The sequence below is a fragment of the Camponotus floridanus genome, unplaced genomic scaffold (genome assembly GCF_003227725.1).
Source record: "Camponotus floridanus strain SB8 unplaced genomic scaffold, Cflo_v7.5 scaffold152, whole genome shotgun sequence".
In the NCBI taxonomy this organism is placed as follows: domain Eukaryota; kingdom Metazoa; phylum Arthropoda; class Insecta; order Hymenoptera; family Formicidae; genus Camponotus; species Camponotus floridanus.
Genome location: NW_020229273.1, coordinates 3930 through 27324, shown reverse-complemented (window position 1 = coordinate 27324; position 23395 = coordinate 3930). Strand labels below are relative to the sequence as shown.

The window sequence follows — 23395 nt, the reverse complement described above, 5'->3', positions numbered from 1 at the left end:
AAGAAAAAATTTTTTACTTTCAAAAGTTATATTAAAAAATTTATTATAATAAAACTTATTATAATAAAACTTATTATAATAAAAAAATTTTAGTTTGTCATTGATGTATATCAACTATTTAAGATCTTTGTTTGACAATATTTTCGAAATGATTCTTTACCTTGATAGATTCATCAAACGCTTTATTTTTAACTCTTTCGTGACCAGTGGAATATATAATATATGTCCCACATACACATAATTTGGCTTCTCCGAGTTCATTGGAACAGCAATGTACTGGAAATGATAAGACAGTTATTACAGTAACACAAGAAATAAAAATTAATTCGGTCACGAAAGGGTTAAGGAGATATAAGTAAATAGGTTAAACTTCACTTGCAAATATCTATCGTATTATTCCTTTGATTATTCCCCGTTTTCCATGTTCATTTAAATTTTATGAATGTCTTCGCTTTGTAAAGCGAAAGGTATATAATTTCATTCGTGGTCGTATTTTGCCGATTACAAAGAATTGTAGGATTGATTGCAAAAACAATTTATTATTTATACATATGTAATGCCTTCTGCTTCGCAGAATCGCACATCCTTATATATTCTCTCGCGGTCTTCTCTACAATCCTAGATTCCTTTTTGAAACTATTCAAAGAAACACGATAAATTACGCGAATAAGCGATTGAATATTCGACGAGATATTTAACCCTGTCAGATAGTATTTTTCGACTTGATAATACAAAATGTCTTTCTACGACAATCACTATTATTACATCAATAAAATGTTACTATCTCTCGTCGGCCAATGGCCGTTTCAATCTCGAATGGAGAGTAACGTAATGCTTGTTATAACATTGTTTCTCAGTTGTAGTTTCACGTCCTTGCAGGTATTTAAAATATACCAGATACACAAGAAAGCGATACAATGGAATCGAGATTGATTGTCTGTTTCCGATATAGATTTGGGGTTTGATAGCTGGAATAAGGGACTTAAATATTATCATGGAGACTGCTTCACCATTATTTATAAGCATTCTCGTTTTGTTGAAGCTAATTAATTGTTTATGTAATAAGGATAAAGTTTGTATATTACTTTCTGTCGTGCGAAATTAATCGGGTTGTAATTTTGAATCGTGCGATTTCTTCGAGCTACAGATGAAACATCTTTTAAAACGTATCGAAGAGACCTGGAAAAGGATACAAATAGGACCAGAGAATAAAATATTGCAAAATCATGCAGAACAAAACAGAACGTTAATAATAAAATATGCATGTGAGTAATCTTTGAAGAATTTTTCTGGTATTAAATAAGTATAATAGAGTATTATATCAAAAGTCTATGATATTTTTTAACGTCAACTTTTTTTACTGGATATTTATATTTCAATCAAAATATCTTCTACTACATCATCAACTATTCTTTTCCTCTTTGTTATTTTCTCTAATAATTGTAAGAGATTGAAATATTTTAAAGTCTTCAGTTTTAATTATTTTCGAGCTTTAGAAATTAAATTTTTTTTGTATTCGCTTTCAGTGAAAAAATTTAATGAAAAAATTTTTTTTATACTTTTCTTTAAAAATTCTTACTTTTTCATTAAAATATTATTTCTGGAGCAAAATGTGAAAAAAAATTACTCGTTGTAGCTACATTATATATCCTGAGTACCCTTTATTCTACAATGCCCGTCGTCGTTAAAACACTGCACTCGCTTTTACCTACGAATGAAACTTACGCGACCAGGTTTCTATTTCGCTTGGATCATGTTCTCGACGTGGACAAGTACTTCAATCTACTGATGCTTAATGGAATCCTCGGTATATTCTTCTTAATGTCGGTGTGGATAGCTGCCGATGGTATGTTCATACTTTGCACTCAGCATGTCTGCGCATTATTCGAGGCTGTACAGTAAGTCGAATACCGCGAATAAAATTGCAATACGCGAAAAAGGTGTCTATAAACAGAATTAAATTTCAATTAAATAGGTACAATGTGAAGCGCATACAAGGCTCGGATTTTGTTATAGACGAGCCGAATATAATGGACGATGAAGCGTATCACGTTATAATTAGTTGTATCAAATCATACGAATATGCATTAAAGTTAGTTTTAGTAACATCTTTAAACTGAAATACGTGCCGTTTAATTTAATGAGAAGTTAAAGAGAAATTATATAAAACTGCTGCATAATGTTAATTCTTTTGCTGTTTCATATATAGCTTAATTTATATGTATTTCTGTAATTATGTAATCATCTTCTATATCTTGTTTTAATTATAATTATGTATATATATTGCAATTTGTCTTAATGCGAAACAAGATTAACGAGACGTTGCATTCATTTAAATGAATCAGTATATATTTGTTTCATTATTTTATATGAAGATTTTCCGAGCTGCTCTCATCCACCTACGCAACACATTTCCTTTTTTTGCTAGGAAATGTAGTTGTAGCCGTAAGCTTCAGCGTAGCTGAGGTAATTTTTCAATAAATCTTAATTCTATTTGCATTTCCATTCAGTACAATTAATAAACTCGCATATTGTTTAAGTTGATAATGATGGATATTCCGTTGGATGAAACTGTCAGACTCACCGCTTGTAATATCGGATTACTCTTACATATATTTTATTTAAGTTTGATGGCTCAACAAATAATCGATTATAGCGACAAATTTCAAGAAGTAATGTACGCATGTAAAATAATCATTGAAATATTGAAAAATAAGTAAATTGCATTAATTGAAAATAAATGTATGAAAGTAAAACACATTTGTGAATAACGAATTTCATATATTTATTTGCACATAATATTTGCAAATAAATGCCACTAGTTGTTAAACGGCAATTATATGAGAAATTAATCTATGGAATGCATTAACAGTTACAGCTGCAACTGGTACAAGATTTCACAGAGATCCAAAAAACTATTGAGGTTTACATTATTGCGAGCTTCTAAACCGTGTCAAATAAAAGCTGGCAAAATGTTCGTAATGTCAATGGAAAATTTCAGCTCGGTAGGTAATATTATTTAAATAATTATTCGTCATAAAATGTTTTTGCAACTGTTTTTGCGATATCGTTTTCAGATCATACGAGCCTGCATGTCTTATGTCGCGGTGCTCACGTCATTGCAATAATAATTGTATAATAAATAATTATATAGTAGCTCCTCTAATGTGCTATAACCAAATATATTCTTCAAAAAGTTGCACATTTTATGCCGACAATTTATTTTTATGCAAAATATACTTTTTATTTTTATGCAAAATATACTTTTTTTAATATAATAAATAATATAAATATACATAGCATTTTATTACTGCATTTTATTACTGCAATTATCAATAATTGCTTAAACCAATTAACAAATTAAAACATTAGTGTTGCAGAAGATTTTACTGTGTAAGATATGTAAAAATTTTCTTAATAAATATATATATATATATATATTTATATATATATATATATATTCATATATATTCATATACATATATATTTATATATATATATATTCATATATATTCATATACATATATATTTATATATATATATATATATATATATATATATATTTATACGTTTGACTTGATATCTATGAATGGTTGATCAAACATTTTAAAAAGTAGCATTATGCATTTTCTAAATTGTACGTATCATAATGACAAACTAAAACTTTTTTGTTACATTAATTTTTCTCTGGAGTTACTTTAAAAAAATCTTATTCTTAAATTAAGGTACTAACTTGCTTAATATATTAAATATCTTTAAATCGATATATTATATAAAAATTCTTAGAAAATATTATAAATTATATTAAAATTAATTATTTTGAAAATATTAATAAATTGATTGCATTCAAATGAGAAATAATATTTTACAATTATTACCTATTTTAAGATGCTATAATAATGTAATATTTACATAATTTATATAATTTATATAATTTATATAATATTTATATAATTTGTGTAATGCAATATTTTTAAATATAAAATTAAAACAAATTATATATAATTATATATATATATATATATATATATATATATATATATATAATGCAATATTTTTAAATATAAAATTAAAATAAATTGAGACAAACTTTTGCGATAACACACAGTAAAAAATTTTGTGCTAAATTTAACATATTTCACATGTCCCAATTTATCCTCTAATTTTAATGTTAATTTAACAGAAGGTAAGTATGTAAATAAATAACACAAGTAATATGTTTAAAAATTAACACAAAAGTGTAACGCTTAAACTTTATCTGGAAATAAAGTTTATGTTAAATTAACATATTTATAATATTAAATTTAATTAAAAGAAAATGTTATTCTTACATTTTTATGATCAATAACAGAAGAAATATGTCGAGATAACATACGGAAACTGTTATAAAGAGAAAAATAACACAACTTATCTGTTCATTTTAACATATAACATATTTCATCAAAAATTCGTGCATTTACATATTAATTGTGTTGTTTTAACTCTTAGAAACAATGAATATTAACTCAACGCAGAAATGTCAAAATAACGCAATGATAATATGTTACATTAACATAAGAGTATGTTAAAAATTTAACACAAAAATTTTTACACGAGAAAATTTTAACAGAAATACAAAATGTTTTTTACCGTGTATATTTCTTATCATCCCTCGTTTAAATTTTACGAACTTTGATTACTTTCTGAAGCAAAAGATATATAACTTTGTTCAACAGACATATCTCGTCAATCACAAAGAGTTGCGCGATTGATTGAGGAAAATGACTCATTACTTATACATATGTAATACTTTGCTTCGCGATATCGTGCATTATTATGTATTTTCTTGCGGCTTTTTTGTTATGTTAGTTTCCTTTTTGATCCAAAGAAACACACGATAAATTACGCGAATAAGCGATTGAATATTCGACGAGATATTTAACCGTCTGTATTTTCCTTTGGTGGTTTGATAATGCAAAAAATGTCTTTCTACGACAATCGCTACTATTACATCAATAAAACTTTACTATCTCTCATCGGCCAATGGCCGTTTCAATCTCGACTGGAAAGTAACATAATACTCGTCATTATGTTATTTTTCAGTTGCAGTCTGACTGTTTTAGAGGTGCTTAAGATCTATAATACTAGATACATACAATAGCAATATATTAGAATCGAAACTGACCGTTTGTCCCTGATACTGTAGCTTTGGGGTTTGATAGCTGGAATAAATAATCTAAGTATTATCATGGAAAATGCTTCGCCATTACTAATAAACAGTATCATTTTCATGAAGCTAATTAATTGTTTATGCAACAAAAATAAAGTTTGTATATTACTTTCTGTCGTGCAAAGTTAATCGGTTGTAATTTTGAATCGTGCGATTTCTTCGAGCTACAGATGAAAAATCTTTTGGAGCATATCGAAGAGACCTGGAAAAGGACACAAGTCGGACCGCAGAATAAAATATTACAAAATTACGCAGAACAAAACAGAACATTAATAATAAGATATGCATGTGAGTAATTTTTGCAAGAATCTTTTTGATCATATTATTATATTTTATGTATTATATTTTATTTATATTATATTTATATTATATTATTATATTTATATTATATTATATTATTTATATTATATTTATAGTATATTTATATAGTATATTTATATATTATATTTTATATATATTATATATTAAATATTAGAGCGACATATTGAAAGTCAATATGATACTTTTTAATGTCATTAGAGATATTTATATTTTAAAATGTTCATCAAATTTTTTCCGTTTTGATATTTTTTTAAATCGTTATAAAGGAGATATTTAAATAATTAAAATAATTTCTAGTGTTAATAATCGCGCTAACAAATTTCCTTTGTATTGATGTCAATGTATGAAAAAAATTTTTCTTTTCTTTTTTTACTAAAATATCATTATTTTGGAACAAAGAAAAATATCTCGTTGCAGCTCTAATTTATACATTGACTATTTTTTATACTATGATGCCTATCATTGTCAGTGGATTGTACTTATTTTTACCTACGAACGAAACCTACACGGCTAGGTATCTATTTCGCTTCGAACACATTCTCGACGTGGACAAGTACTTTAACCTATTGATGCTTTATGGATTTATCAGTATATTCTTCATAGTATCAGTGTGGGTAGCTGCTGATGGTATGTTCATACTTTGCACGCAGCATGTCTGCGCATTATTCGACAGTATACGGTAAGACGAATAAAATTATAATGTGCCAAAAGAGATTCTAAATAGAATTAAATTTCTATTAAATAGGTATAACATGCAGCGCATACGAGGCTCGGATTTTGTGATGGCCGAACCAAATAGAGCAGACGATGAAGCGTATCATGTCATAATTGATTGCATCAAATCATACAGACGTGCCTTAAAGTTAGGTGACATCTTTAAATGTAGAGATACGTGCCATTTGACACAAGAAATCGTAGAATGCAGAATTTTTATGTAACATTAATTAGTTTGCTACTTTATATCCTAATAGCCTAATTTACATGTGCCATCTTTGTATACACATAATACACAAATACACACATACAAAGATATACAGGGTGTCCCAAAAGTCCCGGACCGGTCAAATATTTCATAAACTATGCACTTTAGAAAGAAATGTTTCAGACAAAAGTTGTATGGTTTGAAGGGGGCTATCAGATAGTGGCAATAATTTGACATGGGAGAGTCATTTGAAAGTCACGTAAAGATTACCGTCAATTTCTTAAATGGAACTCCCTATTTTTTATTAAATATTCTGGTAGCTCACGTCGAGAGCTTTCCAAAATACTATAATTAAGTTAGTTTTCATTAAGTACTTTCCGAATTATGAGGCTTGAAATCATTTCTTAATTTTACATAAACCGTAAAATCTTGTAAAATATTCATTTCTCGATTATCTTACCTTAATACTTTTATACAAAATAATGAGAGGAATCAATTGGTGTAAAGAAAAAACATAGTTGTTTTTAAGAAAAAAATATGTAATTTACAATTAACAATTACATATCTTTTTTTAAAACAACTATGTGTTCTCTTTACACCAATTGATTCCTCTCATTATTTTGTACATAAAAGTATTACATAAAAGTATTAAGGTAAGATAATCGAAAAATGAATATTTTACTAGATATTTTATGGTTTATACAAAATTAAGAAATGATTTCAAGCCTCATAACTCGAAAAGTACTGAATCAAGAAATACTTTATTATAGTGTTTTGGAAAGCTTTCGAGATAAACTACACGAATATGTAATAAAAAATGGGAGATTCCATTTAAGAAATTGAAGCTGACCTTTACGTCACCTTCAAATGACTCTCCAAGGTCAAATCATTGCCACTATCTGATGGCTCCCTTCAAGCCATACAACTTTATCTGAAACATTTCTTTCTAAAGTGCATAGTTTATAAAATATTCGACAGGTACTTTTCCGTGACTTTTGGGACACCTTGTATATATACAGGATATTCCAGATCATCCATACACCCCTTTTAAAATGAAAATAAATGGCTTCCATCAAAAATCACGAACAATTTTTAAGTAAATCAGGTACGCTCTATCAAATGGTGATATTTTCAACTTTTGATTTCGACTGAAAATACGTCATCCGAATCGGAAATTGAGTTTTTTTTTGGTGAACATGGTACTTTTTATTACAGATTCAAATTATACGTGAAAAAATAAGAAATTTTTATATCAAACGTTTTTTCTAAAAGTGCCTCTGTCAATCTTAAAATTGAAGTTCATTATTTCATCACAGTTACATTCAAGGCCAATTTTAAGATTGACAGAGGCACTTTTAGAAAAAACGTTTGATACAAAAGTTTCTTATTTTTTCACGTACAATTCGAATCTGTAATAAAAAGTACCATGTTCCCCTAAAAAAATTCAACTTCCGATCCGGATAGCGTATTTCCGGTCGGAATCAAAAGTTGAAAATGTCATCATTTGATAGATCGTACCCGATTTACTTAAAAATTGTTCGCGATTTTTTATAAAAGCCATTTATTTTCATTTTAAAAGGGGCATACGAGTGGTCTGAGACATTCTGTATACATATGTATATACATATGTATATATAATTTTATGTTAAACACATACAAGTTTAACAACATTTAACAATATTTAAATAAGCCAAAATATTTATATATATTTCCTCATTTCACATGAAGATTTTCCGAGCTGCTTTCATCCACCTACGCAACATATTTTCTTTTTCTATTAGGAAACGTAGTAATAGCTAGTAGCTTCAGCGCAGCTGAGGTAATTTTTCGATCGATAAATTTTACATGAAGCTTGATACTATTTGCGTTTTCATTTAATACGATTAATAAAGCTGTGTACTGTTCAAGTTGATAATAGCGGATCTTCAATTGGATGAAATTATCAGAATCGTCTCTTGTAACATCGGATTATTGCTACATATATTTTACCTAAGCCTGATGTCACAACGAATGACAGATCATAGCAGCAGATTTCGTGAAGTAATGTATGCATATAAAATAATTATTGAAATATCAAAAAAACACACGAGGGAATTGCATTATTTTAAAAAAATATGGAAGTAAAATCCACTTGCTATTATGATATATATGCATATATTTCATAATTATTTACATACATTTATTCATATAATTTATGAATTAATGTTACTATTTGATAAATACATGACAATTGTATGAGAAATTAATCTGAATGCATTAACAGTTACAGCTGTAACTGGTACAAGATTTCACAGAGATCCAAAAAACTATTGAGATTTACGTTATTGCGAGCTTCTAAACCGTGCCAAATAAAAGCTGGCAAAATGTTCGTAATGTCAATGGAGAATTTCAGCTCGGTACGTAATATTATTTAAATAATTATTCGTCATAAAATACAACTGTTTTTGCGATATTTTTTTCAGATCATACGAGCCTGCATGTCTTATGTCGCGGTGCTCACATCATTGCAATAATAATTGTATAATATATTTATATATGATGGAGTCTTTTTAATGCGTTATAATCAATCATATTTTTTAAAACTTGTAAATTTTATGCTGATATCAATTTATTTTTATATAAAATACGAGCTTACAATAGATAATATAAATATATATATATATATGTACAAGTATTGCAATTATCAACAATTAACATAATTCCTACTTTTAAACTTATTTTATAAATAAGAAATTAACTTATAAATAGAAAAAGAAATTAACTTATAAAAAGAAAAAAACACCAAAGTATTGGAAGATGCGCATAAATCAAAATTTTTCACATTGAAAAAAAATATATGTATGTAAAACATATCATATTACGCACATATAAATATTCTCCATTTGATACTTTCGTTTCCAAGTGCATTTGCTACCCTGAATGATCCATCAATGGTTTCGATTAATGCAATAAATTTAACGTACAAACTTCAAGAGTACAGTAAACAAGCCAGTAAAGAGAAGAATTAAAATATAGACAAGAAATAAAAGACAAGAATTAAAATATATATTGATAAGAATAACCTTTTTTTTATCGATTTTTTTATATTTCTGCTAAATCTGAATTTTCAGCAGTTATAATACATACTACTAGTATATTCGTCAAAATGTGAAGAGTTTTATAGCAATTGCTTTGCTCAAAATCCTGCAGGTACAATTTCAATTTTATGGGAATATTTTTAAAATGATGAAATATATTTTTATATTATTATATTATATAATCTTTCTGATCTTTCTATCTCTTACATTCATTTTATAATAAATTAATAATAAATTCAAAAATACTACGTCCGTTTGTAAATAGTGCATTTTGTGAGAAGCTATCTCCTCAGGAATATCAGTTTCAGGTTCTCGAAAATATAAAATTTGTCATAAATTCTTTAACAAAAACGTGATTTGAATAAACACATGACAATCGCGATACTATCATAAGAATCTATATAAATTGAACAATTTTTCGATAACGACAAAAAAGAATAACGGAGAGAATATTGCGAAGTATAGATATATAAACTATAAGATGTGACTGACTCTCTAAAATCAATCGCGACGTAAACATCACAGATATATTGGTACAATGAATATTCGATCGCCCCTAAGCCTTTCATCATTCTAGCAAGGGTAATCAGTTCTGTAAATATCTGCAATTTCTCGTGACTATATATTTCACGGACTATGTCTACTTTATTCCCTTTGAGAGAATTTTTGATTAGATTAAAATTTGCGGACGATATCGGCAATACAGCAGTCGTAATCGAGCGGTGAAAATGGATACACCAAACGATATATTTCAGTCTCGACAATACAAATACAATCGTATATTACTTTCATTACTGGGGCAATGGCCCTTTCAAAAGAAAAGAGACAGGTGGATTGTCTTTCTTGCCGTGTCATTTATTGGCATAACGCAGTTCATTTCTCAGGTACAATCGCATATTGCGATTTTTACAATATTTTTGTCGATTTAAAAAAAATATATATATTTATTTATTTATTTATTTATTATATTTATTTTTTATTATATATATATTTTTCTAATATATATATTTTTTCTTTCTCTTCTTTTTTTTAAATTCATATCCTTAATAATATATTTTTAAAAATATATATCTTTAATACAAAACTATTAATTATATAAAACTACGTGATAATTAAATAGCGAGCACTAAGAGCCTACAAAACGCGGATGGCAATGCGTGAATTGTTTCGAACATTAATTGTTCGCGAAAAATTTTTAAGACACATGCACATATGCCAAGTTACAGATTCTCTTGGTTTGAGACTTCTATAAATTTTTAAGACACATGCACATATGCCAAGTTATAGATTCTCTTGGTTTGAAACTTCTATAACACCCCCTTTTACCCCCCTGGAGAGATGTAGACAGGAAAAATATCGGGGCGAAGTCGCTGAATCGGGAATCGAATCCGAGTCTTTCGCTTGCCGGGCGACTGCTCTTACCACTAAGCTATTCAGCCCCACACCGACACTTCTCCTGTACGTTTTTATTAATCGGTGGAAATAATGAGAACACGATAATTAGCTCGACGTGTAGTTAAAAAAAAAAAAAAAAAAAAAAAAAAAAAAATTTTCGCGAACAATTAATGTTCGAAACAATTCACGCATTGCCATCCGCGTTTTGTAGGCTCTTAGTGCTCGCTATTTAATTATCACGTTGTTTTAATTATATAGAGCCGAATTATTTACCAATTTATTTAGAACTACACGTCGAGCTAATTATCGTGTTCTCATTATTTCCACCGATTAATAAAAACGTACAGGAGAAGTGTCGGTGTGGGGCTGAATAGCTCAGTGGTAAGAGCAGTCGCCCGGCAAGCGAAAGACTCGGGTTCGATTCCCGATTCAGCGACTTCGCCCCGATATTTTTCCTGTCTACATCTCTCCAGGGGGGTAAAAGGGGGTGTTATAGAAGTCTCAAACCAAGAGAATCTATAACTTGGCATATGTGCATGTGTCTTAAAAATTTATAGAAGTCTCAAACCAAGAGAATCTGTAACTTGGCATATGTGCATGTGTCTTAAAAATTTTTCGCGAACAATTAATGTTCGAAACAATTCACGCATTGCCATCCGCGTTTTGTAGGCTCTTAGTGCTCGCTATTTAATTATCACGTTGTTTTAATTATATAGAGCTGAATTATTTACCAATTTATATATAAAACTACATTTTTAAAAACAAGAGAGAAATAGGGGTAAACAGTACAGTTATTAACCACTCTACAATGATTGGCCACATTTTAAAAAATTAAAGATTAAAAGAAAATACTATTAAAATGTTTTTAATTACAAATAAAAAAATATTTAATACATTTTTTTGCTTCAAATACAATTAATATTTAATTATTTTCTATATATTACAATTAATATAAATAATGACTAAAATGACTTTGGTAACATACTTGAAAATTGTCGCCATTCAATCAAAAAACCGTAAGAGTGAAACCAACAATTTGCAAATTTTTTAATGTTTTTATGACATATAATTTTTGTTTTCGTGATAGACATGCATTAATAAAGTTTAAATTTTGTAAAAAAAATTCATATTGATGAAAATAACATACATATTTTAAAAATTATATATTATATTATGCCAACGACTAACATACGATTGACGTTTTACAACAGTAATTGGCCATTCGGCCAATGTTTTGTGGTTATGGAAACTATGTGACAGTTATTGGCCTCTTACATCGAGTGATAGATAAGACAGTAAGTTATATTTGTTATTACTAAAAAGATATATTTTTCAGCTGTAACCATATTAGAAAAGAAAAAACTTGCTGAAAAATTAAAAGAACAAAAAAAATTAGCAAGATTACAAAAACAACAGGAAAAAAAATGATGTAACAAAAAGTTAAAAAAGAAAAAATTGACAATAAAGAAAATACTGATGAAAAACCAAAAATAACAAGGAAAAAAAAGATCAGGCAATTTTAAAACCAAAAATTTTGAAAAATGAAATATTTCCAAAAAAAGTCCGTTTAGTTAAAAATAATACTTGTTAAACAAAATTTGTTTCTCTTGTTTATATTATAATATATAATAATTAATATACAATTAATAATAATGTTTATCTCATATGTTAAATATATGTAATAAAATATATATTGATTTAATAATTTTAATTTTTTGATGGCAAATAATTTCTTTGTCACTGTTTAATTATCTCATTCAATTTACTCATTCTTGCATGGATAAAGGCCAATCACTGTCAAACTGTTAGACAATAACTGTGTTAATATGGCCAATGACTATCTTTTTTGACAGGATAAGTGTTTTTTTACATAATTTTTATTAATTCCTAAATTTTTATAATGGATTTTATTTTATTATGAATCATTATTATTTTTTACAACTATTAGTAGTAATTTTTTTTTCTAAATTATTAAATTCAGGTTAATAATTCAATTTTTGTTTTGCGATCTTGCTTAAGTGACCAATCACTATACTGTTTACCCCTATAAACACATCTGTAAAATATAAAACATGTTAGGAATTAAAAATATTGAGAATTATTATTAACGACGTTTTCATCTGGCTCAAATTTAAGATACTTGCTTTAGTGACGTTACGCGGTGATCTAGATGCAACACTCGAATGCGTAGCACCGCTTTTAGTAAATTGCCTTTGCGTCGTTAAATTAACAAATTTGGTTTACAATATGAAGGGGGTATGTAGAAAATCTCGCCGTATATTGTTCTCGATAGTCAAACATATATAATATATATATATATATATATATATATATATATATATATACAAAGTGTCCCAAAAGTTACGGACCGGTCGAATATTTCATAAACTATGCACTTTAGAAAGAAATGTTTCAGATAGTGTAATTGTTAATTGCAAATTACATATTTTTTTCTTAAAAACAACTATGTTTTTTCTTTACACCAATTGATTTCTCTCATTATTTTGTACACAAAATTAAGGTAAGATAAATATCGAAAAATGAATATTTTACGGTTTATGTAAAATTAAGAAATGATTTCATAACTCAAAAAGTACTGAATCAAGAAATACTTTATTATAGTGTTTTGGAAAGCTTTCGAGATAAACTACACGAATATGTAATAAAAAAATAGGGGATTCCATTTAAGAAATTGAAGCTGACCTTTACGTCACCTTCAAATAACTCTCCAAGTCAAATCATTGAAAATATCTGATGGCCCCCTTCAAGCCATACAACTTTTGTCTTAAACATTTCTTTCTAAAGTGCATAGTTTTTGGGACACTCTGTATATATATATATATATATATATATATATATATATATATACACAATTACATTATTAAAGAAAGGATATTTCAAGCCATAGATCAAGATACTTCTTATGCACATACAAGGAGATTGGCAATCGTGGAACATTGACAGCGAATTTAAAATTTTGTACAGATTCGCCGAAAGTGGAAGAAGCATTACAATCGGTTATGCCAGTAATAACTACTAATTTTACTACATATTAAAAATAACTACTAATTTTGCTACATATTAAGATGATAGAAATTAATATAAAAAAAGTTTAGATAATATAATTATATTAAATAGTTATATTAATAATATATTTCCTGATATGTACAGTTAGCACACACAATTTATATATTTATTAAAAATTCTTTCAATTATTTGTTTTGAATTATCTTTATTAAAAGCATTATTAAAAGCATTAAATATCTTTATTAAATTATTATTAAAAGCATTAAATATCTTTATTAAATTATTATTAAAAGCATTAAATATCTTTATTAAAAGCATTAGATTAAATATTCAAACTTAATTTCAAACATTCAAAATATTTTCAAATATAATTCTTTAAATAATAATGCATGGAGTTTAGGTGGCATGTACGCTTTCGGCAGCCTATTCCCGTTCTTGGCGATAATTCCGAAGATAATTGGCAAAAATGTAACTTCCAACTATTCGACGCGGCCAGTGGGATTTCCATATCACGTTGAATATTTCGTGGATCTCGATAAATATTATTATCCCGTGCTGATTCATAATTATTTAGCCACCGCCATTCGACTCACTATCATAGTCGCATCCGACACTTGCGTGATTATTTTGGTTCAACATTGTTGCGCATTGTTTTCAATCATCAGGTATGATATAATGATATAAACGATATAAATAAATTTGAACAAAATGAAAGAAATGTATATTCTTCGTTTCATTAGATATCGGATGGAACATATACGAAAGGCCATTAAAGAAGACAAGCAGTTCGCTTTCCTCGAGGAAGATGATAAGGTTTACAAGAATTTCATACATTGCATTCGAAAACACGAGGATGCCATACAGTTAGTGCTCATATATATGTTTACATAATTGCATGAAAAACGATCGTAATTTTTTATTTAAATATTATAACATTAAAGAATAATTTTATTTAAATATTATAACATTAAAGAATAATTTTATTTAAATATTATGACATTAAAGAATAATTTTATTTAAATATTATAACATTAAAGAATAATTTTATTTAAATATTATAACGTTAAAGAATAATTTTATTTAAATATTATAACGTTAAAGAATAATTTTATTTAAATATTATAACGTTAAAGAATAATTTTATTTAAATATTATAACATTAAAGAATAATTTTATTTAAATATTATAACATTAAAGAACAAGGAGGGGAGAGGGACGGCTGAGGAAACAAATTTATCAAATTTGCTAAATAATTTTTTTTTAATAAGATTCGCGAATTGCCTGGAGGCTATTTACAAACAGGCACTCTTCGTGGAAGTCGGTTTGATTGTATCAATGATGAGCTTATCAGCTCTACAGGTTTGTATTAAATATATGTATACAGGGTGTATGATAACTTTTTGCAATCCCGAAGTGTGAAGGTAGATTGGCTCAAATTAAGAAAGAGTGTCTTCTTCTGTTTTGCGATATTCGCAATAATTAACGAAAAATTAATTAAAGAAGACCAGCCAATTTGTGCAAGTATAGGTTTTTCTCGCCACGCGTTTATATTCGCATGGATTGACTGATCTTCTTTAATTAATTTTTCGTTAATTATTGCGAATATCGCAAAACAGTAGAGGACCTTTCTTCTTAATTTAAGCTAATCTACTTTCGCACTTTGGGATTGCAAAAAGTTATCAGACACCCTGCATAAATCCGCGCAATTTTGTGCATTTATTTATTAATTTCCCGCCGTTTCGAAACATATAGGCGACCAATGATACCCTCACACCACAGGTCGCTGTTCGACATGGCGGATATATAATGGCTCAATTAATACACTTATTTACTGTATGCTGGTTAGGCCAACAAATAATCGATCATAGCGATCATGTATATACAGCAATGTAAGCCGGAATATAGATTTTCTGTCTATTAAATTTTTTAAGATGCAAATAACAAGTATATAATAATGTAACAAATAAATCACAATATTAATAAAATTTTTTAATATTAGTTATCGAGGCGAATGGTATGAATCATCATCCAAGTCTAAAAAACTTTTAAATATGATAATGTTGAGGAGCATCTCACCTTGTACATTGACTGTTGGAAAAATCATGGTCCTTTCTCTTCCTAGTTTCAGCGCGGTAAGAGCTATCATAATTTCCTTTATATAATGATCTTCTTTTTAACAAAAATATTTTCTTTTTTCAGGTCGTACGTGCATCTGCTTCGTATTTTACAGTCCTACAATCTGTACAGTAAAGTATAAAATTTTGGAAATTTCTTTTCTGAAAGGTGTAAAATTATCGATGTAAAAATATGTATGATACTCTACTATTTAAATAATGATAAAAAAGTGCTACTCACATTTATGATAAAATAATCGAAGAATATTAATATACTCATGCGTGTATTTCATTATTTTGATAAAGCATTACCATGTTTCTCACGCTAGATTTCTAAGATAATAATCATGATTCAATGAAATATAGATGTTATAGTTGTGATGTGTTGAACTTGACAATATACCGATAATACCAAAATTTTTATTACAAAATGTAAGTACGGGCTATAACATCATAACTGTGTAAAATCAATCATAAAAGAGCATTACATATCCCTATGATTAATGTTCGATCGCTTCAAACCTTTCATCTAGTAGAATCGTCAATCCGGTATATAAGCGTTGGCAATTTTTCTCGTGATTATATTTCACTCGCTATATCCATTATTTTTCATCTGTGAGAGAATTTTTTATTAATCTGAAAAATCGTGAGGCAATGCCAGCGATATAGTAGTCTCCAACCAGTGCTGAAGATGGATTCACCGAGTGATATCTTTCAGTCTCGATTATATCGACTCAATCGTGTGCTGCTTTCATTACTGGGACAGTGGCCTTTTCAACAGGATAGACATAGACGAGTTATCTTCGTTACGATATCGGTTCTTGGTATAACGCAAGCCATCACACAGGTAATCATTCGATATGTTGTGATTATAATTTATAATCACCCGCAAACCATTTTTATATATTTTTTTTTATTTTACGGAGGAAAATATTTTCTATTATTTCATTGACTATCATAAAAATATGTTTACAAAAAATATATATATAGATTTATACAAAGCATATAATTTTATTAATTAATTTTATTATTAATTTTATTAATTAATTTTATTATTAATAAATTTTATTAATAAATTTTATTAATTTATTTAAAAGGGTTATGTTGAAAATTGTTAAATTTAATTCTGCGTTTATATTTTTTGTAAAATGTACATTTTGCATCGATATCTTTTCTTGACGCAAATGATTGAATTCAAGGTATTCGCTTTAGTAACATTACGTCACGACTTAATCGCAACGCTTGAATGTATACCACCCCTCATGGTGGATATTGCTTGCATCGTTAAGATGATAAATTTAATATGCAATATAAGAAAGGTATGCATACACAATTGGTATATCAAACGCGCTAATTTCACATTTCTAAATGAATGAAATTTTAAGCCATAGATCAAAATACTTCTTATAAGCATACAAAGGGACTGGCAATCGTGGACTATCCAAAGCGAATTCGAAATTCTGTATAAATTTGCGGAAACTGGAAGAAGCATAACAATCGGCTATGCTAGTAAGATATATGGAATAGTTAACAATTTTAATTTTTGAGATAGTTAATTACTAACAATTAACTTTTATGCGTAGACTTATGTAATAATTGTAAAAAAATTAAGATATTAAAAATTAATTAAAAATTAATTTAAATATATGCTTCAAATATAATTCATTTCTCAGACGGATTATCTTCAAATGCTCCTAATTTAAGTTTTAGTGCGTTAAAAATCTGAACATAATTTTTTTCTAAGCATTGCTTAAATATAGGTGGCATGTATGCATTCGGCAGCCTATTTCCACTAATGGCGATAATTCCGAAGATTATTGACAAAAACGTGGTTTCCAACTATTCGACGCGACCAGTAGGATTTCCATACCATGTCGAATATTTCGTAAATCTCGATAAGTATTATTATCCTGTACTAATTCATAATTATTTAGCCACCGCCATTCGGCTGACTATCATAGTCGCATCCGATAGCTACGTGGCTATTCTGGTACAACATTGCTGCGCACTGTTTTCAATCGTCAGGTATTTGATAATAAATTGACTAATTGTAAGCAAAATGAATTTCTTCTTTTCTGAATTTCTTTGAAAAATGAATTTCTTCTTTATTTCGTTTATTAGATATCGATTGGAACATATACGAGAATCTATCGAACAGGATAAAGAACTCGCTATGCTCGAGGAAGATGATAAGATTTACAATAATTTTGCTTACTGCATTCGAAAACACGAAAATGCCTTGCAGTTAGTAATTAAATAATTAATAATTAGTATTTAATTAGAAATTAATTATTAGTAATCGTTCGATAATAAAGGAGAATTTAAAACTTTTTAATTTACATATTTTAAGAAGAGATAATTATTAAAGGTTTTCTTTGAATAAGGTTCGCCAACCTTTTGGAAACTGCTTATTCAAAGGTGTTTTTCATAGAAGTCGGTTTAATTATAGGGGCTATGAGTTTGTCAGCTTTACAGGTTTGTGCTGAGAAATAAAGAAATATGTATATATATGTATGTATATATATATATATATATATATATATATATATATAGAGTGTCCCAAAAGTCACGGACCGGTCGAATATTTCATAAATTATGCACTTTAGAAAGAAATGTTTCAGATAGTGTAATTGTTAATTGCAAATTACATATTTTTTTCTTAAAAACAACTATGTTTTTTCTTTATAGCAATTGATTCCCCTCATTATTTTGTACATAAAAGTATTAAGGTAAGATAATTGAAAAATGATTATTTTACTAGATATTTTATGGTTTATGCAAAATTAAGAAATGGTTTCAAGCCTTATAACTCGAAAAGTACTCAATGAAGAAATACTTTATTATAGTATTTTGGAAAGCTCCCCAGATAAGCTACACGAATATGTAATAAAAAGTAGGGGATTGCATTTAAGAAATTGACGATGATCTTCACTTGACTTTCAAATGACTCTCCCATGTCAAATCATTGCCACTATCTGATGGAACCCTTCAAGCCATATAACTTTTGTTTGAAACATTTCTTTCTAAAGTGCATAGTTTATGAAATATTCGACCGGTCCGGGACTTTTGGGACACTCTGTATATATATATATATATATATATATATATATATATATATATATATTGTGAGCACATTGTGATAACATAATGTACGATTTTGTAAGTTCTAGTTATGATTAAAATCGTTTCGAAACTTTTAGGCAACCATTGATAGCTTCACTCCAGAACTCGCTCTTCGACATGGTGGTTACATAACTGCTCAATTACTGCATTTATACATCGCATGCTGGTTAGGGCAACAAGTGATTGATCATAGCAGTCGTGTATACACATCGATGTAAGCCAGAATGTAAAATTTTTGTACACAAAAAGTTTTTTAATGTCACAATTAAATGCAACAGTAAAAGAATAAATAAAATGTAAAAAGTTTTTATTACAATTTAAAAAATATATTAATAAGATTTTTAATATTAAGATACAAATTTTTTACGTCTTAATATTAGCTATCGAGGCGAATGGTACGAATCATCACCGAAATCCAGAAAACTTCTGAACGTGATGATGCTAAGAAGCACTTTACCTTGCACGTTAACTGTTGGTAAAATCATGGTTCTTTCTCTTCCGAGCTTCAGTGCGGTAAGATATATGTTGAATTTAATCTACATAAGAATGTTTTCTATTTATTGATCAGAATATATATATTTTGCGCATTTCCATTTTCTAGATTGTACGTGCGTCCGCTTCGTATTTCACCGTTTTTAGATCTGTACAGTAATTGAAAATTTTTTTGAAAGGTATAATATTATTATTGGTATATAAGAATGTTTAACATTATGTTGTCTAAATTATGATAAAATATATTTATGCAAAAACTATTATAAATTAGGATTAATTTAGGCGCTTCGATTCTGATAAAACATGTGTGTAGTTTTCGTGACTAACGAACATTCAGGAAATCTTCAATAATAAAACCTAAATATTCTCTTGATGAAAGAAAAAGCATTATTCTTCAAAGCAATCAGCATTAAACGACTGTACCATTTCGACTCATATATATAATGTGACTTTTTCTACATATGAGTAAAATTTTCATGTCTCTTTTATTTGAGTCAAATATACTACGACAATAATTTCAATCGAAATAGTCCTTTGGCTTATGTCTCTTGTATAATTACATAATTTACTAACATGATTTTGCAATTATAAGAATTAATCTTCATTAGTCTATATCGGTCTTGTGACACAAATATGTTATTGACATGCGTTTTGCGTGATGTACGGCAATTGCAATTTAAGCGGAATTCTTTATACAGACAACCTATTAATTGTCTGCGACAATTAAAGTTAAATAAAATTCTTGATGAGATATTTGCAATCTATGCGTCATTCTTGCAATAGCAACGATACATAAAAGACAGTATGGATAATATCAACCAATTTGATCAATTCTTTAAAAATTCGCATTACGACTTTATTCGCCTGATACTAAGTATTAGCGGTCTATGGCCTTTTCATACGTTAAGAAGACGCTGGATGATATACCTCGCAATGATACTCGTACTCGGACCTTTTACATTTGAGGTAAATTAAAGACAAATGTTTTGTCACATTTTCAAGTTTTGTATACTTTTTAATTTTTGTTTATGTCTACTGTCTATCAAAAATTATTGAATTTAAATATTACAGTAATAATTATGTTAATTAACGAAATTTATACTAGAATACATGTATAAATAGATTTATATATCAATTTTATATTCTATTTTAAATATACTTGACAACATAATTTACAATCGGACAATTCAATTAACATTACATGTTATTATAATGTGTTATATATGATTATTATACATTTGCCTGATATAAATCATGTGACAAATATAGATATTGGGATTAATGAGTATTGGGTATGATACCTTTGGACTAATCGATGCTTTGCTAATATTATTTCTCAATATAGTGACCATAATTAAAATGATTTATGCAGTATATACGTTACCAAAAGTGGGTAAACAAAAGTCATAAATGCCAATAATAAAAGTACAGACGAAAACATACATGATTTTTGATCATAAATTTTCTTTGTATAGATAAAATTGCTTCTAATAAATATGCAAAAATATTGTCTTTCTTCAAAGTTGGATGAAGAGACTAAAATATATAATTCGCATGGGTTATATGGACGAAAATTTGGATACATTTATATAAGTGAGTTTAATAATGCAGTGTATTATGTGCATAATAATATAGTTCCGGAAAAACAATAAAAATTTAAATGGATTTTTAAATATATTTAAATAGATTTTTATATAAATTCGGTCTTCTAAATAATTTTAAACGACTGAATTTATATAAAAATCTATTTAAATCTTTATTATTGTTTTTCTGTACTTATACACATACATATATATACATACATATATATACATATATAATTTATAATAATTATTGAAACATATATAATTTATAATAATTATCGATATTTTTGAAAAAGCATTTCACTTTTTATAATAATGATATATTTATTTGATAATAACCTTAAAAATTCGACGTTTTATATAAATTAGCTTTGTTAATCGGTCACATCATCATGTACCAATCTGTAACATTATTGACCAAGCTCATCAATACAAAATCCAAAGTGAAGGATACATCGTCAAATAAAAAAGAAACGCAAAGAATCCAAACGGGACTATTTTATCTCGTAAATTATATGATCGATGTAGACAAATATTATGTTCCAATTTTCATACATATGGCTATATGTGAAATATCTTATGTGCTTCTAATAGCTACATTCGATATCCTGTATGCAACATTGGTTGAATACTGTTGTGGATTATTCGAAAGCTTGAGGTAAATATATAATGAATCTTGTCATATGTATAATGAATCTTGCTCTAAATCAAAGAAAATTTTGTTTAAATTTTGTTAATACATTTTTTAAATACTTGGACACTATAAAATTTCAGATATAGATTAGAAAATGCATTCAATTTCGAAAACAATAATGGTGGTTTAATATTAACGCAGAATACGTCTTATTCAAATATCGTATACTGTATTCGAAGACATATCGAAACGATGCAGTGAGTATATTTAAATGGGTACATTTCTCGTATAATAATAATCTCAAATAATATCTTCATGCATTAGATTTATTGCTATTATGGAATCGATGTACAACATACCTTTCTTTGTATACATGGGGTTTCTTGTAATATGTTTAAGTATTGCAGGATTTCAGGTATATACGTTTGAGATGAAATTTCTATGACACGTTTTACATAATTAATATACATAATACAATTATATACATAATATAATTTTACATGATGCACAAAAATTATTTTATATAAATTATAGAAAGTAATTAATTTAAAATTGAATATATGATATTATCATATATATGTTACTCATATTATGCTATCTTTTTTCAGATGATAACAAACACGGAAAATATAAATAATTTTATAACATATTGTATTTATATGAATGCATTATTAATCAATATATTTTTTAAAAATTGGCAAGGTCAAAAGATCATAGATTCCAGCGAGAAGATATTTGAATCCGTGTACGTTTTATACAGCATCTAGTAATAGCTTTTTATAATATTTTTTTATGAAATCGCCCATCAGATTACAATAAAAATGTAATAACACAGACGTCAAATAAATACATGAAATTATATATAAATACATGGAATAAACCATAGAAATTATATATAAATACATGGAATAAACCATGGAAATCTTGCGAAATTTGCAGATATAACTCAAAATGGTACAATATGCCAATAGCAACACAAAAGCTTCTTATAATGATAATGATGACAAGTAAAAAACCATTGAAACTCACTATTGGCAAACTCTTTGCAATGTCATACATAACTTTTTACGCGGTAAGTATAATTATTTCATGAAAAGACGTGCTTTATGAAAATAAAAAAATTTGTTTAAGGTAATACGCACATCATTATCATACTTCATGCTATTGCGCTCTCTACAATAAATATTTCAAATACAATTCATATTTATATTAATATTTTAATAACTGAAGAGACGTTACAGTTTATGTAAATAATTTAATAAAATCCTGAAACAATTGTTATATAATTTTTCCAATAAAAAAAGTTTTTTTAAAACAAAAAACAAATTTAATTTTTTGAAAATTGTCATACAAATATTTATTGACATGAACAATTTTTCATAATTACTATTAGTATTTAACAGTAATTTTTTTATAAGTTATAAAATTTTAACAAATAATATCAATATTTAGCAATTATTTATGATGAAATTATATAAGTCACATATTGATGATATAA

At 27.4% G+C, this 23395-nt stretch overlaps 5 protein-coding genes across 6 annotated transcripts; all 5 read left to right on the top strand.

Moving 5' to 3' along the window:
- Positions 1-602: 602 nt before the first annotated feature.
- On the top strand, positions 603-5134 carry LOC105248389 (odorant receptor 9a). Of its 2 annotated transcripts, none has more exons than XM_025406711.1 (9): positions 603-879; positions 953-1072; positions 1148-1265; positions 1637-1898; positions 1976-2092; positions 2376-2466; positions 2541-2677; positions 2873-3005; positions 5083-5134. In XM_025406711.1, exons 1-9 carry the CDS (start codon positions 736-738, stop codon positions 5110-5112), a joined length of 1152 nt encoding a protein of 383 aa, XP_025262496.1. In that variant the 5' UTR covers positions 603-735; the 3' UTR covers positions 5113-5134. The 2 variants fall into 2 exon arrangements, with proteins under 2 accessions (XP_025262496.1, XP_025262494.1); XM_025406709.1 differs by lacking the exon at positions 5083-5134 and adding an exon at positions 3078-3138.
- Positions 5135-5350: 216 nt separating this feature from the next.
- On the top strand, positions 5351-9031 carry LOC109609772 (odorant receptor 9a-like). The gene is made up of 7 exons (XM_025406713.1): positions 5351-5497; positions 5948-6209; positions 6276-6392; positions 8181-8271; positions 8361-8497; positions 8716-8848; positions 8915-9031. Exons 1-7 carry the CDS (start codon positions 5380-5382, stop codon positions 8963-8965), a joined length of 909 nt encoding a protein of 302 aa, XP_025262498.1. The 5' UTR covers positions 5351-5379; the 3' UTR covers positions 8966-9031.
- A 1209-nt stretch (positions 9032-10240) lies between these two features.
- LOC112637305 (odorant receptor 4-like) lies at positions 10241-16271 on the top strand. The gene is made up of 9 exons (XM_025406705.1): positions 10241-10413; positions 13061-13180; positions 13833-13950; positions 14352-14616; positions 14692-14814; positions 15220-15310; positions 15704-15840; positions 15951-16083; positions 16151-16271. Exons 1-9 carry the CDS (start codon positions 10258-10260, stop codon positions 16199-16201), a joined length of 1194 nt encoding a protein of 397 aa, XP_025262490.1. The 5' UTR covers positions 10241-10257; the 3' UTR covers positions 16202-16271.
- A 252-nt stretch (positions 16272-16523) lies between these two features.
- On the top strand, positions 16524-19855 carry LOC112637304 (odorant receptor 13a-like). Its single transcript, XM_025406704.1, has 9 exons — positions 16524-16912; positions 17265-17384; positions 17457-17574; positions 17826-18090; positions 18187-18309; positions 18450-18540; positions 19266-19402; positions 19569-19701; positions 19790-19855. The coding sequence occupies exons 1-9, from the start codon at positions 16757-16759 to the stop codon at positions 19838-19840; spliced, it is 1194 nt and encodes a 397-aa protein (XP_025262489.1). The 5' UTR covers positions 16524-16756; the 3' UTR covers positions 19841-19855.
- Positions 19856-21655: 1800 nt separating this feature from the next.
- Positions 21656-23079, top strand: LOC112637308 (odorant receptor 67c-like). Its single transcript, XM_025406731.1, has 6 exons — positions 21656-21921; positions 22038-22154; positions 22222-22312; positions 22506-22642; positions 22837-22969; positions 23029-23079. The coding sequence occupies exons 1-6, from the start codon at positions 21656-21658 to the stop codon at positions 23077-23079; spliced, it is 795 nt and encodes a 264-aa protein (XP_025262516.1).
- The last annotated feature ends 316 nt before the right edge of the window (positions 23080-23395 follow it).

What these genes read in the sequence shown, in the direction of transcription:
- LOC105248389 (XM_025406709.1), top strand. Translation starts at nt 736, where the DNA reads ATGTCTTTCTACGACAATCACTATTATTACATCAATAAAATGTTACTA. An exon ending in GTTAATAATAAAATATGCAT is followed by an intron (nt 1,266 to 1,636) that starts GTGAGTAATCTT and finishes TACTCGTTGTAG; the next exon opens with CTACATTATATATCCTGAGT. An exon ending in CAATGGAAAATTTCAGCTCG is followed by an intron (nt 3,006 to 3,077) that starts GTAGGTAATATT and finishes TATCGTTTTCAG; the next exon opens with ATCATACGAGCCTGCATGTC.
- LOC109609772 (XM_025406713.1), top strand. Translation starts at nt 5,380, where the DNA reads ATGAAAAATCTTTTGGAGCATATCGAAGAGACCTGGAAAAGGACACAA. An exon ending in ATTAATAATAAGATATGCAT is followed by an intron (nt 5,498 to 5,947) that starts GTGAGTAATTTT and finishes ATCTCGTTGCAG; the next exon opens with CTCTAATTTATACATTGACT. An exon ending in GCATTATTCGACAGTATACG is followed by an intron (nt 6,210 to 6,275) that starts GTAAGACGAATA and finishes TCTATTAAATAG; the next exon opens with GTATAACATGCAGCGCATAC.
- LOC112637305 (XM_025406705.1), top strand. Translation starts at nt 10,258, where the DNA reads ATGGATACACCAAACGATATATTTCAGTCTCGACAATACAAATACAAT. An exon ending in TAACGCAGTTCATTTCTCAG is followed by an intron (nt 10,414 to 13,060) that starts GTACAATCGCAT and finishes CTCAAATTTAAG; the next exon opens with ATACTTGCTTTAGTGACGTT. An exon ending in TGGTTTACAATATGAAGGGG is followed by an intron (nt 13,181 to 13,832) that starts GTATGTAGAAAA and finishes TTCAAGCCATAG; the next exon opens with ATCAAGATACTTCTTATGCA.
- LOC112637304 (XM_025406704.1), top strand. Translation starts at nt 16,757, where the DNA reads ATGGATTCACCGAGTGATATCTTTCAGTCTCGATTATATCGACTCAAT. An exon ending in TAACGCAAGCCATCACACAG is followed by an intron (nt 16,913 to 17,264) that starts GTAATCATTCGA and finishes ATTGAATTCAAG; the next exon opens with GTATTCGCTTTAGTAACATT. An exon ending in GCACTGTTTTCAATCGTCAG is followed by an intron (nt 18,091 to 18,186) that starts GTATTTGATAAT and finishes TTCGTTTATTAG; the next exon opens with ATATCGATTGGAACATATAC.
- LOC112637308 (XM_025406731.1), top strand. Translation starts at nt 21,656, where the DNA reads ATGTACCAATCTGTAACATTATTGACCAAGCTCATCAATACAAAATCC. An exon ending in AGACATATCGAAACGATGCA is followed by an intron (nt 22,155 to 22,221) that starts GTGAGTATATTT and finishes TTCATGCATTAG; the next exon opens with ATTTATTGCTATTATGGAAT. An exon ending in CATACATAACTTTTTACGCG is followed by an intron (nt 22,970 to 23,028) that starts GTAAGTATAATT and finishes AATTTGTTTAAG; the next exon opens with GTAATACGCACATCATTATC.